The sequence below is a fragment of the Anopheles darlingi genome, chromosome 2 (assembly GCF_943734745.1).
Source record: "Anopheles darlingi chromosome 2, idAnoDarlMG_H_01, whole genome shotgun sequence".
NCBI classification, from domain to species: domain Eukaryota; kingdom Metazoa; phylum Arthropoda; class Insecta; order Diptera; family Culicidae; genus Anopheles; species Anopheles darlingi.
Window position 1 is genome coordinate 5690359 of NC_064874.1, and position 17142 is coordinate 5707500.

The window sequence follows — 17142 nt, forward strand, 5'->3', positions numbered from 1 at the left end:
CGGCGCGGTCTAATCACGCGCAACAGTAAACGTGCCCCGGATTGGTTCGAACGCAGATTAAGCTGGCATCCTGGAACAACAAATTGGTATCTTCCGGCTTGACGACGCATCCCGAAGAGGAGTTCGGTCAGGTCCAATTGCTGGAGCGGATATGTACCACATTCACCGTTGACATAGTCCCGCAAGGCAACAGAGAACAGCTGCTTGATTAGTGTGTGCGCCAAGAGCCAGAGTTGAGCCCATTGTGTCAATGGCCGCCAAGTACGCGCCAAGTGGAAATCGGAAAATTGTTTAAATCAATCAGCTGAGCTGAGTGTGCGTTTGCGAGTGCCGCAAACAGTGAAGATAATTGGAAAATTGATGTTTCAAACATAACTGTTGGGAACAAGTGACCGCCATTCATTTGTGGCTTCTTCCATTTTCTTCGTGATCGTGCGTGAGAGCCAACTACTCCTCAAGCTCAGCCAGCCCTGTTGCCACATTAAACGGAAGAATCAATGTTGATTTTCTACTATGTTGAGGTAGGTGAAGTGTACGGAATTGAGTGGAGCAGGAGAAGGAGCCACCAGTGGCCAGTGGAGTAACTAATCATCGGATTTGTGAGATCGGTCATCATCTCGAGTCTCGAGCTGCTGGATCGGTGATCTTTACAATCTTACGACGCCATTATGGAGGCAGTTTAATGATGTGTAGTACGCATCACCACTACCCACTCTTCGCGCAGCAGCCAGCCCCCGGTTGATGCGTTGAGCTTTTAATAGCTGCTCCTCTTAATGAAACGGTTAATGAAGTCCTAATGATCGACTCGAATGACTATGATAAAGCCGCTTCTGCGTGTGTGCGTGCATGCGGTTCGAACGGAACCAGTTCTATTAAAGCACACTCCACCTGTCAGCTGTTTGTGTCAGCCGCTCTGTGGCATCAAGTGCAACGGGATAACGCGTTACGCATTTCAATAACGGTCAGCTGATCGCAGGCAGGACTTGGTGGTGGTGGTGGTGGCTTTAGATAAATGGCTTCTCGAGTCGTCCGTTGTCGTTAATGCTGATGAGCTATGTAAACATGATCGAGACCTAATTTGTGGAGCCACGGACCACCTTAGCATCTGACCAAATGGAGCACGAACTGAACCAAATGGTCTCCAGAGGTTATCCAAACCGAACATAATTGCGCAAACGGAGAGCAACCCCGCTACGATGGAGCTACGAATCAGTGACGCCTCTCCGGTCCCAAGCGCTGCTGCTCCATATTTTAAGATCTCGACGAGAGACGCGCGTTCTGTGGTTTTGCTTCCCATTTGCCCCCCAAAACACACATTTCATTCGACGATCTTGCGTCACACATTCGTTCGTTCGATGGTGCATTTTCTCGCAACCCCTTTGCGCAGCTTCGAATATTTACTTAAAAATTATTGACCGCTAGCGAGCGAGCAACGATGCGCCATGAAAAGTCGCATCATTGCGAAGTAGAACATCGTCATCGTATGGCGACACCGTTGAGCAAGCGCATTGAGCAACGAGAACGACCCAGAATGGAGGCAACGACGATAATAACGATCTGTGTGTGGCATCGTTTTACACTCAAAACCGCAAAACTCCAACCAGCCCGAGATCTGACATGGTGTCTGTCATTTGCTGTATGCGTTTGTGCGCAGGTTGAATTTTTGCTCTTCAAACACTGTGCCAGCCAGGAGGTATCGCTTATTTGTCAAAAGCCCTTGGTGCATGGATGGAGCAAAACGATCGACCCGCATTTACCTCCCTTTTTGGGGCGGCATATCTGACTCTCTGCTTCTCTCTCTCCCTTTACTGTCTAACCGCAACGAGTGACTTGCTTGCTGCAATACGCACTTCGGCATCCCCATTTGTTTCTGCATTCCATCTCCATCTTTTTTTTTGGGTGGCGATCGGTCGGTAATGCGATCATGCGTACACACTACTAACGGCCGCTCCAAACGCTGCATTTGCGCAACGCACGTGCTCCACGCCCTAGCGAGACGAAGAAGGGTGCGTATGTTGATATGGCCTTGTTTTGGTGTGCAGCATTGGGTTCCATTTTTTGTAGTTTTTGCTTCCATTTCCATCTGCTGGTAATCATTTTTTTGCTTTTTGCTCTACCGATGAGGTGCGAGCATCATTTCCTTGTGTGACGATGACACTGCTTCCCCCTTTTTTGGGGTGACCGAAGCCCAGCCGATTGAGAAATGGTTTTCATTTCGAAACGTCGCGACGCGTAACAGATACCGTCGTTCGCGGTTCGCCTCTGAGCTGCTGTCTGTCGTCGGTGTCGGTGCCCAGGCCATCCAAGGGCTCCGGCTCGAAATGAATCATATTTCAGGGAACGTATCTCAACGCCTGCTTGTCAGGTGTTGTCGTTGCTACTGTTGCTGATGCTGCTGCTGGTGCTAGTACACAATGGTGTGGAAGGTCGTATCGGATTGCGATATTACTTAAGTGTTTATTAGCACCACCTGATAGCAACTGACCGAGACCGAGTGCTCATCGCCTCCATTTTCTTGTGCTGCAATCACCTTCTTTGTTCCGTGTAAGGAACAGTCCGCCACCTACTCCGCGACCAGAATTGTACCAGAACCATTAAACTTGCCATTACGTTGACCTTGAACCTCGATGACACAATTTCATCCTTCGCTAAAACAAGCAAGCGTGTACTCTACACGCTGCCTATAAATAGATGGTCCACCACTCTTCAGTGTTGGCCTCGAGAATTCGTTCTTCTCGCGATATGTGTCGCGTCGCGCATCCCTCTCTGTTACCTCTTATCATTCGCTCCTCATACTCTTGATCGCTTCCCCGCGCGAATCTAGAGCAAATGATGCGCATGGCGGCACTTGAATAGCGCTTCTGTGTATGTGTGTCTGATAGTGCCCATGTGCCATAAATTGCAGCCTCTCCCCACAGTCTCTCCCCCACTGGGGTATGAAAAATGAATTATTATGTCATGTGTCAGGCAGACAAGAAGCAGCCTCTCTCCTAATGGCTGCTGTATTGCATTTCACGCATCAATCCCCTCACAAAAGACCAGCTGCTACTAACCAGCAACCATTTAGGCATCCGTCCTTATCAGACACTTTGTCGTAAAAATAAGTTGCTTAATTCAAATACTAATGGCTGCCACCAGCGAGATGAATCGCGTTCTTTCGGTTTTGATTAAAAATTCGCCGAAAAGCACCGCTCTGTTGGTGTTTCATTTGCGACATGTTTTCGTCGAAAACATAAATCGTTCGAGATTTAAGAGAGGCACAGATGGATGACCATCGATGCATGTGACCCGTTTGTTCCACCCCACAAAACCCCCATCTATATGGCAGAAGAATATTCAAATCTGGGGGCTTTTCGAAATTAATTACTTTCCTCCTCCTGCTGCTGCTGCTGCTGCTGCTGCTGCTGCTGCTGCTGCTGCTTCTGGTGAGCTCGCCACAGACGGCCACAGACGCGACGACAGCGGCTGCTGCAGACACTAACCTTCTTCTCCTGCTGCTGCTGCTGGAAAAGCGCAATCCATGTGCATGGATGGAGCGTTGGCTTAGTGTAACAGAATGGTTCAGTCTCTTTCTCTGCCACGGCTGGTGTGTACATTCTGCCTCAAATCTGCCCTCCTTTGCTGGTACAACGCGCCGCGACGGTTCACGCTTCATCGGTTGGTCAAGAGCAGAACGAAGACGGAGAGGGCCTCAGACAACCATGTAAGAGCTCGGTAGCTCGAATGTGTTTTGAAAACAAACTGAAACTCGACCTTTATTCTGCTTTCTTCGACTCGTCACTCCATGCTCTGGAGCAGGGGGGTTTTTGGTTTTTTGGAGAAAATCATCCTCCCGAAACCACCATAGCGGTGGTGTAGTGAGCGCCACTGACGACGGAAATCGTTGGTCCGTGAAAAGCTCCCCTCCGTGCAACTAACGGTTCCTCTCTGTCTCGGATGCCCCCTTTTTCCACCTTAATTTCGATTATTTTATGCCGGTTCCGAACCATCGATCGATCGATCGATATTGACACACACACGCACACAGACAAATGTTGACCAGCGCCGTGTCATGTCACCACCCGTTGTCGTCGTTGTCGTCGTCGTCGTCAAGGGTTCTACGATTAGTACCGTCCGCGATGTGATGCTCAGTCTCGGAACGAAAGAACCAATAACCGAACCGAAAAAAGGAAGGCCGACAGAATTAATAGGCGGAAAAGCGAAGATACCGCACTCTCCACAGTTGATGATCGCCGAGCAGGAGAAATAAATATGTTATCTCAATGGTCTTTTGGGTGGTGGTGCGTCTTAGTGGAAATTAGTGTCACGCCGCCCTTCGCCGCATCCCGAACCCCAATGCGTGGCGCAAATGATTGGAAAGGAAACGCGTGGCGGGGACGCACACAAATTTCTACCGAAACTTTGTTGCCCAATATTATGCCACTAATTAAAGCGCCACATGAGGCGAGGCTGCTTTTATCGAATGCGTTCCATTCTTGGGCAAAGATTTGGAGCAAATTTGCATTTTGACGCAATCGCATAAATTTAAAGCGCAATATCTGCTGCCATTTGTGCTGCGTTTGATGCTTTCTAATCAGTTTTCAGATGGTTCAATCGTTCCATAATATAATTTGTTTTTTATGAGAAACATTATTCGGACCACACAAGGCACGCTGGTGCATTTCTGGGATCGTTTAGCTCAGTTAGAAGCTCTACTGTTAAGTAGTAGCAAACACTGTAAACACGTGGAAGTTATGGGGATAAGTTAATGAGATTTATGAGGATTAGTTGTAATTAAATTTTTACAGCTTTTTGTGGCAGTGTCTATAAAGCTGCTCCCTCCATGCCTTCTAGACTCATTTTGTGAGAAGTATAGCAAAACACAACTATGGAATTTAAATTAAAAAAATGTTATTGGTGTTTCAGAAGTTTACCTTCAATATACTGATTCAAATAAACAAAAGTGAATGGTTTAAAACTGACGTATTTTGTGCCAAGACAACAAATTCTTGGAATCGGAATTTAGAACGATTGAAAGCTACCCTTCAACGAAGAACTATGTGAAATTTCCCGAATCGTTCACTGCTGAGGAGTAGCGAATCATTTTTTAGCCTTTGACAGGGTAAGGTAACGTCTCCTAAATTAAATCCCAAATCCTCTACAAATTACCTTCCTCATACACCTGAGATGCATTGCTTATGCTACCAAATTAAGCTGTGTGCACCACATGCAGCTCACGAGTACGCGAATGAGAGTAGAGAAAATGCATGCTCGCCACGGAAAGAGTATAACAAAGAGCCGAATTAGCTTTATCCACACGGACGTCGTTAAGAAAGCTCGCTATCTTGCACGATGCAGCACGAGGAGACACGTTCGTCTATTTAGCAGCAAACGGAGTGACGCTGAGAAAAAAAAGAGCGAAGAAAAACCCAAGATGAATCCACCGGCCCCCTGCGGCAGAAGCACCGTAATTGTAACGAGGCAGAATATATCTATATGTGTATGCACGGCACATGACCCCCTGGCCTCTATTGCCACCTTTTCTCCCCACCAACCCAGGTGATGCTAGTTGGTGGGACTCACTCTCTAAGCGAATCATGGTTATGCGCTCGGTACACACCTCCTCATGTTCGTCGTCGTCGTCGTCTTCGTCGTCACCGTGCGTGCTTCAACTTGTTTCCGTATTCTAAATGGGAGCTCATTAAACTGGCTACAACCTCTTCTTCCCCGCCCACTCACACACACATACATTCCACAATCCCGTTGTCGAAGGTGGCAGATAATGTGGCTACATTCTAATGCGCCTGCGAGTCCTGCCGAAGGTCCACTTTCGCGAAACCCAAAGTACAGGGGCTGGAGAGGACAGAAACCCGTTGGCAATTCAATGTTGCGATTCGCATGCTTCTCACATGTTGGTCTAATGTTACGTGAGCAACTATGGGAGAAGAGATGCAGGCTGTGGACTGGCTGTGGGAAAAAGACGCATTTCCCTAACTGTAACCTGTATGATGGGCGCACAATGATGATGGAATGTGGATCAGACGCAATTCTCGGCCCCTGCCTGCAATTGTATCTGCTTCTTCTACGAATCCTCCTCTTCCTCCACTTTGATCGATGATTCCCTTCTCTTGAAGTAACGAAGGGCCTCGTACGTTGCGAGCACATTATGCATACAGTAAATGACAAAACAAATTAATTCCTCGACTGCCATTTGGATTGTCGTTGGCGATTTCACTTTCGAGCACGAAAGACTTGCCGCCTTCCTTGCGGCGCCTAAACAAGCGACGAACGTCAACGGCTACATATACTGCACCAGCAAAGAGGGAATGCCAGACGTCGGTGTCTGTGGCTGCAAGATCGATTGCCCTTTTGTTTGCTTTGCTCAGTACCCGTACCACGATCATGATCTCCTTCCATCGTTCGTTCCGATCAATGCAGCAACGAACCCCGAGTGAGCGATCAAGCGATGCATCTTAACACGCTAAACTCTCGTCCCTCATATCAGATCCAATGTCCACATGTCATTCGGGTCATCGCTAACACCCCGTCAGAGTCGCACTCTGCCAGACGTTCAATTAGCTCGTGCTGCTGCTGCTGTTGCTTCCAGAGGGGAATGTTTGTGTATTTAGTGTGCCCGCCTCGGTTAAACGCTTGCCGTTCAGCTTTCCTCCAGCGCGAATGCGAATTATGATGCAGCGTAAATAACCCCAACATCAATCCGTTTGGGGAAAGCGCAATGGGAGGCTGAACCCGTGGCCCGATGGCGGACACTTTGAACCCCCTTTGCCCGCAGGCAGGTAGATTCCCCCAAGGGAGGAGTGGGATTCAAAAGGTTTCCAAGAGTCAACTCTTTGCCGGGGCCTCAACTCCGGAAAAGAAGGGCGCGGTGAGTCCGCTAATCGCATAAATCGTTTTCTCCTCCGGTGCTCTACGACCCACATTGAAAGCGACTAGAAGAGTTGCTGCTCAAGTGTGTGGTCTCACCATCTACCTCACCATTACCCCCCTTCCCTTGCCGTGGGTTGTTCCATTAATCGTCGCAACAACGGTGAAGCGGTCCAGTGCAGATGAATTATGGAAATCATAAAAATATAAGTACGCGATATTAATATTAATCGAAAAACACACACTCACACACGCTGGGGAGATGCGAGGATCGAAGATTGAATTAGAAAAGAAGGAACTCCGTTAGCTGGATCTACGGAGACGGTCCTCATCCCAGTCCTCGCGTGTGTTGGTGGGTGTTTGGCAAATGGTGTTTGGCCTCGCACGAAAACGCACGTGGGAAGTGCACTGGCGCGCAATCTTTCTCTTTCTCTCTCTCTCTCGCTTTGCCGCTCGCTGGCGACACTTGCACTTTTGCGTGCACAAACCCTTATGGGTAGATCGCGGAAATGGTGCCAACGCTTTAGGCACCAGGCCAGGCGCTTAACCTGCTGCTGCTGCTGCTGCTGCTTCAGGCGCTTCAGGTGCTTCAGCAACACCACCATCGGTTTGATGACTTGAGCGCATAGCCGCAAGGAAGAGAGTCTAAGCGGCCTCAGGTCGATCTACGGCTTGGTTGGTGGACGCTTTCTATCCCCTCGAAGCTCGCAGAACTATGCCGAAGGCATAGGATTAAGCGGTGTGATGACCTCCCCCCCGCCTTGGGCTGTCAGTAACACACGACAAAGACACGCTTGCAGTGCCTCTCTCCCGCACGCATATGGCCGCATGTGAGCAGCTATCGACTATTGATTTATGCACTTGTGTTGTATCTACTAACAAACCACCTTGCTATGCTGGACCTGCAGCAACATTCAATGCATTCTATGGTTGCAGAGTCGTTGATCGTTTGTTTTCTGAAAGTAATTTTTTGTGAGACTTATGGCTAAAGGAAGTCGGCAGTGTTCATGTGAAGTAGGAGGCTTTGAGTAGTTATGGATGGACAAAGTAATCTATGAGAAGTGAAAAACCCATATTGTATCAGTCACGTTTATTCCTTCACGTTTTGTGGATGTACCGTTCGTCGTTGCCTCGATTTGTTTGAGATCTTTATAGTAAAAAAAACTCGCATACAAACTTCTTAGCATATAATCCTGTGCGCAAATGATGAAATCCTCTTATCCGCGTTCGATACGAGGCTCCTCAGAAGCACTTTTGGCCCCGAATGTAGTGTTGATAAGTAAGTAAGCGATTGATTGTCTGCACTTTATGCAATTCCAGACCAATCCACAGACATGAAGTGTCTCAGAAGTCGCATTACCGCGAACAGTGAAAATTGTGAAACGTTCCCATGCACAAGCGAAAGGTATCGGCCTCTTATCGGCCTCCCGCACCCCGGGCCATTTGCCATCGCAAATCTTAAAATGGAACATCAATCTTGATGTTTACCTGCCACCGCCATGAACCGAGCGCCAGAATCGGATCGCCAATGCCGCAAGAGGTGTGTTTGACCAACCGAGGAAACAAACGAAGGGAACGCACCGCACGCACGCATGTAAGTGCGTGAAACGACACCGAAGCTGACCGAGGGTTACGGCGATTGCTAAGTGGACGTAAATGGATGGTGTCAGTGTTGGTCAATTATATGGTGCATACGAACGGGGACGGGGACGGTACACTCTCCTGTTTCTTGCTTGCTCGGCCCTCAAAGGGTCGTGGACCCTTCCTGGTGAACGGTGGCGGTCCAATTAATGACCGCGCAAGTCAAAGCCCTGGGGCCCCAAAGTGTGAGAAAAAAACACTCTCACTGCCCCCGATCCTGCCTGGCCGGTCGCACCAGAACCCGGTCGGTGTGATGTAAAAGGCCTTCCCGGCTCTGGGAGCTTCGAGCTTTTCCATCGCAGCTGTATGTATCTGACTGGATCAGACTTCTAATTCGACTGAAGCTGCCAAGAGCACCGTGCCTATGCTCCAAATGTTCCAAATCCTTCACGTGGTGCCTACACCACTCTTGCCCTCCCAAAATTCCGGAGAGTAAAACCTAATGAGCATTAACCAATAACGCCGCCCGCAACCTACGAGCCTTCCAGCTTGTCCAGCTTAAGCATGTGGGCCACCAGCACCGCACCGTTTCGGTTTCATAATATTTCACCCTTTCCCCTCCAACAGCATGGGCCCTTGAATTACCATCCAGAGATGCCCAAAAAAAACAAGCGGATCAAAAAGGGCACTCCATTGGATTGGACGAAATGTTCCGTTCGGATGAACGATTTGTACCTTTTTGCTGCTTCCCTTGTGCTGCCCATCCATTTCACGTTGATTACCTTGACGGACGCGAGGGGATGGGGGGGGGGCCTGGTCCACGTTCGCCAGCCAGAAGTCAGCACATTCAATTTGATGACGTGTGACGTGATGTGGTCACTCGCCCTCGATATGCAATCTCCACGCGCCAAGAGAGAGAGAGCGAAAGATTAGCTATCACATCAGATCTCATCAGATCTCAATCAGTTGCTGCTTTTCGAGGGCACGGGAGGGGAAGGAAGAAAACGGAAGAAATGCCTATCACAATTCCGTCATCAGCTTCTCTTGCATAATTTCTACCGCGATTGATTCGGATGGAAGCGGCTTGGTGGCTTAATTTGATTACCTCTCCGGGGCTCGAGCACAAAACTTCAGGAAACTCATCTTCACGCAACCGGTGAGGGAACGGGGGGCTGGTGGGGGACCCTCTGCCTACCTTGCGCAACTGATGATGGGACCCGTGCCCTTCTCCTCCTCCTTGTCGCGAGGGGCGCGTGCTGTTTGGGGTTGAATTGATTAGAAACTCTCAATTGCACCGTCGCGCTGTTCGCGCGAGCATTACCCATTTCATTTCAGCCATTTTCCTATTACCTAATGTGTCAACGCGATCGCTCTGCCTGGTAGGGAGCAGTGCCGCCCCCCGAGTTCACGCATCACGAGCAAACCAATTAGACGGAAGGCTGCATGAGAGGACCACACAGCTGATGGCCGCGTATTTTGACGCATCTTCTTCGACGAAGGAAAAGTACGGACGATGTGGAAAAAGACCAATTTCATCGCCGTCACCATCGCCGTGATTCACGCTGTGAAGAGGGCGTGAAATGGATTTTTCAAGCGCGCCCATTATGCCCTGGGTGCCCTTTTCCCTGCCGCCCTCCAAATAGAAAGTTTCCGCACAGCGAGCGGGCCGAGCTTTCGAAATTAGCGACACACACACACGCGCGGTCGTACGAGACTCTCCTGTCGTGGCCATCATCATAAAATCGAACGCATCTCGAGTGCGAAGATGCCGCAACGAATTTGTCGTGGCACGGCACCTCAAAAGCATAACATCAAGCATATGAAGCACAAGTGAAGCGACGGCCAAGTGTCATTGAATCATCGCTGCTGCCGCTCCGAAGCGCGCTTCAACAATGTCAACTGGCGGATCGATGAGAAAAGATTACATTTTTGACAGACATACCACCCACCACTACCGCCCAGCGGTGTCCAAGCGGTGTCCAGCAGTGCTTCATCGTGTCGATCGCACCACGAAGGCAGCAGGAATGCAGGAACTGTCAAAATGAGATGCAAAAATGAATTAATATTTCATTACCATTCCCCCCGAGCTCCAGCAGCACCTCCAGGGACGCGTTGCCCTAGCATATTATGCGAAGAGTGACGCACCTCCCAGTGTGTGTGTGCGCTGCAACATATTTCCAACTCTTCTCTGCGGTCGTGCACAAATAAAACATGAAACTATGAAATCACCGGCGAACGGACCGCCGCATCGCCGCAGCATGGCGGAAACTGAATCCCATTGGACAGATGGGGAGTGGTGGTCCCACCACGGGTGAAAGGATAATGGGTTGTGCCAGGTTTATGTCACGTTTTTTTTCATCGTTTTAGTCGTAGACCAATCGAGAGGACCACCCCGGGTGCACACGAACGCTGGGCCCTACGGCCACTAGTGGCCACTAGTGGTTCACGAGAGAGGAACCCAGAGGTCCAGCAAAATTAAGTCGTCGTCTTGAACTGTGCTCCTCCTTCGTACCAGTGCCCGCCGGAGCCTGAGGGTTTGCTCGTTGCTAGTTCCAAGCCTCGGGCTCCGCTCCGCACAACCCGATTTGGCGAAAACACATTTCTCGGTAGCGTAATTTTCATTTTCGTCACCAAGGCGTGGACGGGAACCTCAGCTCAGCGTGCGGCAAAATTTGCGCATGCAACAAAGCCTCGTGGTGTGCTGGACTCTGGACTCGTGGACGGGATATTGGATATTTTTGGATAACCATTAAGTGCTGTCATCAACGCGTTTCGTCCCATTTACGTTCAACTCGCGCAAAGCATTCCCAATGGGGTAGGGTGTGGGCAATGGCACGGTTACGGTGATTCTGCTGTGTGCCAGCTTTATTATCTTCCGAACACCGGTTGCTTCCCACGGAACTACCAGCGTCAGTGCCTCAACCGCCTAAAATCCCAAAGCCACCGAAAGAGACACGAAAGTTAATTTACTTTCTTCCAGCAACACTTTCAGCGACATTTCAAGAGGAAACCGATAAAATCCCGGCAGCCGCCAGCGAAGAGTGCAGCTCACTGATGGTGCGCTCGCGCGCGCTCTCGCTTGGTGCAACCCTTCTGCCGGAAGCGTTAGAGAAATGCATAAATGATTACAAATAGCTGCATTCCAAATCATAACACTTTTACCCCGCGCGGTAGAGAGAAAGAAGTGGTAAACTATACATCCTACCCGAGAGGGTGTCGTTTTTCGTTCGCTACATTCGAATAGCGAGAGATCACACTCCAGGGCCACTGTTCGTATCACGCCTGATCGTCGCGATGAAGAGTCTCCCGAGGGCGGAATAGTTCGATGGTTAAGGTTCAGGAGTCTCGCCGGTTGTCGGGCACTTCACTTGCATCACTTTCGTTCAACCCACAACCACACCTGGCCGGCTGGCTGGCTGACTAGCGGCCGGCCTGCTCTGATGCTCTGCATTAAATTGTAATGTTTGCACGAGACTTGAACGAGCGAGAAATGGGCAGCACCACCTACCACCGCGAGCGTTCGTCCAGGAAGCGCGCGTTTGCGTGCCTTGCGCGTAGGTGCCGTAGCCGTGGGAGACGAAAGGGAAGGCCACACCAAGCAACCACCTACCTAACCAACCCGATCTCGCTGATCGTTAGCGCTGGCGAAGGAAGTGAATAAATGTAGAAAACAAATCCGAAAGATCAGTGATAAATATTCACTTTTCCTCTCGTTGCGCAGTCTACTAGTGCTGGGTTAGAGAGGTGGTGGTAGTGGTGATCCGTGTTTTGTTTACTTTCACGAGTCCGGAAGGAACATGCGCACTTTGGGACTTCTCTCTATATGCTGATGACGGTGACGGTGCTAAACGTTGCGATCGTGCACCACAACCGGACAAGTAGCGTCGTCCATATGCAAGACTAGTTATGCTGTAATGCTGCGATAGCTGATGCAATGATGCCTTTGGGGTGAAACCGTTTCGCACTCGCGATCACTACCACGATCGGCAACAACGCACAGAATGCGACAAACTTGTCTGCAACACACAACTTATCGCTTATCACAGGCCACCGGCCTGCGTCACCAGTCACCGACGGCCGCTTAGCAACGTATCCGTATTGGCGCATGCAACGTTCGCGCCGTTATCGTTTGAAATGTATCTTCGACTTCGACTCGATCCTTCTCCTTGCCCGGCCGCTCTCTCGATCGCTCGAGGTGGAAATGAAAGCGAAAACGAATTAGAAATTAATTATCTGTTCCTCGGGAGGATGATGGGTGTGCGCTGTCGCACTGTTACACAACCCAAGATCGAGATCGAGAAGAAACGGGTTATGGTGTAGTAAGATATTGATTTGTGTGTGAGGGCGAGTGAACGCAAATGACTATCGAAAGAGCGGCGCACATCCTTTCATCGCTCGTTGCGCATGCCGTTACTGTTGACTACATTGTATGTTGCCATTGTGTTGATCATGATCAATCGATTTTCGCTAGACTCCTGTTGTTAGGTTTGCCGTTTTGTCTTATGTCCACCATTACACCATCATCATCAATAATGTTGAATCTGGCTTTTCTATCGCTCGATGCCCTGGCGGTCGTTCGCCATCGCAATCCTATTGCCAGTTTTTAGCAAATTTCAAGCTTTCAATATCCATGCCAGTTCCAAACAAGTAGCGCTCTAGGATCTACATTTTCCCTTGCAACCGGTATCGCTCATAAAAGCTAATTCCGTTCTCATCCTTTCCGTTCTCACAGGGTATGCCAGAGCAATGGGCGCTGATGCTGAAGAACTCGAACATTAGCAAACAGGAGCAGAAAAAGAACCCGCAGGCCGTGCTGGATGTGCTGAACTTCTTCGACAACAGCAGCAAGCAGCGGCCGAGTTCGAAATATATGACCCATGGACTGCACACTACGACACACTCGGGTAAGTTAGTCGCTAGGCAGTGCTGGCCTCATCTCGCCTCGATATCCTCGTAATCCTTCGTAACTCTCTCCTTCGCCATCCGTGCGATACAATGGGAAAATTGAAATCGAAAATGTCCATCAACAACAGGACCATGGAGTGTAGAGAAAGAGGGCTGGTTATGAATGTTCGATTTCGGAGGGAAGATATGCTGAAATCGTGCCCGAGTTAATATTTCGCCGAAATAAAAAGAGCAGAAGGAAGGAAAGAGATGTGGTGCACACAATGGTGGAAACTGTGGCGCAACGAATGGATATTGTGTCGCACACCATCATCCCTCCTCATCCCCAGACCTAGGGCTTGGCTTTTTGGCGAACACGATTTCATTTGTTGGAGCGAAATTGGTTTTTAATTTTTGCAGCCTCCGAGCAACGTTGTCGGCGGGGGGTGGTCGTCCAGCATCGACATCGGCCATGGCTTTCGATTATGACGTCGTGAATCACCAGCCAGCCAGCCAGCAGACAACGAGACAGCCGTGAGCCAAAGCGAACTAAACGGGATGAAAGGTTTCATCACAGCACGTTATCTCAGTTTTTCGCCAGAAACAGATCAATTAAAATGGCACACAATATTATTGTCGAACGCGTGCAGTCGCAGGCGAGAGTAGAAGCGAGCGCCTTGATCGGGCACGAGATGTTGGTCGCGTTACCGCATCGCGAATTGTGAAACTAATTTTGTTGTTTAGCCATTACGATCGTTGTTGTTGCACCGGTCTCGCGCTCCCTGTACTTCGGGATTGCAATTGAAGAACAATTTACTTTCTTTTGCCAACGGGTGCGAGCGCGCGAGCGCGTCTGCGTTTCGCATCATCCTCACCATCGTCGTCGATCGTGAGTCGCGGATTTATTGAAATCACCGGACTGCATAATGGAAATGGAATGGAGTTTAGCATAATACGCATTTCCATTTCGATTCCCATCATCCGTGCAACATCACGCGTTCGCACCCGGCCGGCCAGACTTCATACTTTGTAGCTCGGCAGGCTGGTGGCCATGTCTGGTACCACTTTTAATCGCGTGAACTATCACGCGATCGACACGGTCCTGTGGTGGTGGTGATGTTGCTCCTGCGGTTTGTTGTTTCGCACGTTTCGCTTCATCATATTTTGTGCCAATTCATGCTGCTCACATTTCACGCCTACGAGAAGACCGGGGAGCAGGGATTTTGATCCTGGAGCTACGATAGGATATAAGATTAAGCGCCGTGTGCCGTTAATGGTTCCCCTCGTGGAACGGTTGTTTGCCAGTCGGCAATACATTGTATCTTCTCTTCAGATACCTGCTACAAACGGAGAGGACGACAAAATGGATCTCATTTGAAGCCCTGTTTGAAGCGGACCAAGCATTTGAAACATGGCATTATTGCACTTACCAGCACTTTGAAGAAGGCCAAATGGCTGGCGATCGATGGTGTTAGATGGGCTCCTGGCATTGCATATCCTATTGCATAATTTGTGCCACATTGCAGCCCTCCGTCAGATCTCACACACCGTCAGTGAAGCTAAAACTTGCGCCAAACATGTAAACCGCGGATCACTCACCCCCAGAGACATCCAGACGCAAAACTAGTTAAAAGTGTTGAACCGTAAACCGATTAAAAGCGATTGAAATGAATGCCAACAATGGGATTAATCGGTGGAAAATGATATCTGGATCTCGATTTCTTCTAATCTAATTGTGAGGACTGTGGTATATTGCCCGCACACAATGAACCAGTGGAGTGAATCGTTGTTTGCGCTGCTTTGGCCTTTCTATTGTGCCGAACTCTCTCGCCCGCCGGGGACGCGGACAGGGTGTCTCCATGAAATAAGTTTTCATGTTTCGCACTGACCAGCGCGCAGCGCGACCGCTCACTATGGAATGATAGGGGGGGGTCCCCATCTCTTAACCGGCCAGTTTTTGGAGAAACGCTTATGCCCATCAAAAACAATGCCGATGGCTTCTTTAAGCGTGAACCCCGGGGACCGCCTGAACGGTGGTTCCCGCTCGATTGCCCGCCAAACCTCTGGTGCACGATTTATTAAGACATTGTGCTCGCACCATAAATGGTGGCGCCAACGCCATTCTGCGTCAGCTGCGCGAAACTGCGCGCAGGCGGGTGGGGGGGGGGGGGGACCAAGGTGAGGGATCCATTTTTAAATGGCCTCTCGGTTCGTGGCTTGGTGAAGCCACCACGCTATGAAGTGGGTGGCATAACTTCGCGAGGTCGATGGCAGAATTCCGTTTTGGGGTTGAACCACGACAACCCCACCGGGAGCTCCGTAGGGAGAGAGCAAGAGATGATGCTGCTGCAACGTTTGGGGTCTGCGTTTGTAGAGCCAGTTCCTCCTTCTTTTTTTGCGCGCGCGCACCGCACCGAGTTCAAGTGAAAGGGGAATTTCACTTTCGTTTCGGAGGGAAATAAAAATCCCAAAACACTGAGCCACCATCACCCCAACCAAAAAATGGCTTGCGTTGGTGGCGGATTCGCCTCCCAGGGACAGAGAGAGACATGCAAATTCTCACGCACAGCACCGGAAAGGAAAGATAACAACCGCGGAGAGAGATCGTTTGGAGGACGAGGGAATGCTTTATTTCGAAAATGAAAATCCCCGACCACGACCACCAGGAGGGGGAAGAGAATGAGGTGCCATGGCTGTCATAAACATGTTGTGACGGATTATCGGAATTTCGGACGCAAGTGGTGGTGGTGATCGGTGGTCGGTGATCGTTTTGGAATGGCTTCGCGCCACATGGATCACACGGATCATCACGCAAAACCGGGCAGCAAGATCTCCGCAAAATACGGAACATTTTATTGGTCCCAGAGCAGAAGACATGCCCGAATGTCCCGAAGAAAAAAACCGAAGACTGGTGCGCCGTGTCCGTTTTATGAGCTGGTAGTGTGAACACGAAGGTGTTTTTTACCGCCATGGTTTTTTGTTTTTGAAAGTGCAGTGTTGATTTTGAATTTTAAGATGTGTTTTTAATGGATGTTGAGGTTGAGGCGTTGTTCGTTAGAACCTCAGAGTTTGCGTAGTAACATTTGTTGAAATGATAAAAGGCGATTATAGATTAAAATAAGAGATTCACATTAAATGAAATCACAATTTGGTCGCATAAGCACTAAAATACTTCTAAATTGTATGCTATCATCCCATTTCCCCTGATGCCCTCTGAGATCTGATAGCAGTGTCAAAAGTACTACATCTGCTACTACAAAGGGAAGAAACGCTGCTTTCATTTTCATGATGAGGCCATTGACACCAGTGGCGCGCCCCTCCCAACTACTCTCGGTACTTGCCGTGTCTCCAGCAAGACCGACAACTCACTTTCTGCAGAGCAATGGCATCTTCTCTTTTGGCTGATGAGCCAATTAACGCAGTAACAACATTGGTTAGCAAGTTGGTAACCAGGGAAACCAACTTTATTGAACCCATGCAGGAGAGGCGTCTTCTCTCTGCCCGTGAAACCTTCATCGGCAAAGCAATTCTTCTAGCGAGCAACCCATATCCTAAGGCTACCTAGATTGATCCGGTGATACCTTTCATATCATGAAGCTCTCTCCCACCCGACCGATCGTGTTCGATTGTTTGCCCAGTTCCGCCTCCCTTGGCCGCCGCTGATTGATCTGACACGCTAACGTCATTTTGACAATTGAAGTGTCACATCCGCTGACCTTCCTCTCCGGTGCACCGCGGGACACGGGACCAATTAGGGGGACGGTGCCACCTTTTCGATCGAAATATCCCTTTCGCCATTGTGATGCCGAGATC

General features: G+C 49.5%; 1 protein-coding gene across 8 annotated transcripts in view; it reads left to right on the forward strand.

The window, feature by feature from the left end:
* Positions 1–17142, forward strand: part of LOC125948233 (serine/threonine-protein kinase Pak) — a 45586-nt gene that overhangs the window by 20871 nt on the left and 7573 nt on the right. For all 8 annotated transcript variants that reach the window (XM_049674085.1, XM_049674084.1, XM_049674086.1 and 5 more), the window contains exon 4: positions 13178–13349. In XM_049674085.1, coding sequence (XP_049530042.1) covers positions 13178–13349 — 172 coding nt within the window. The remainder of the gene's footprint in view (positions 1–13177; positions 13350–17142) is intronic.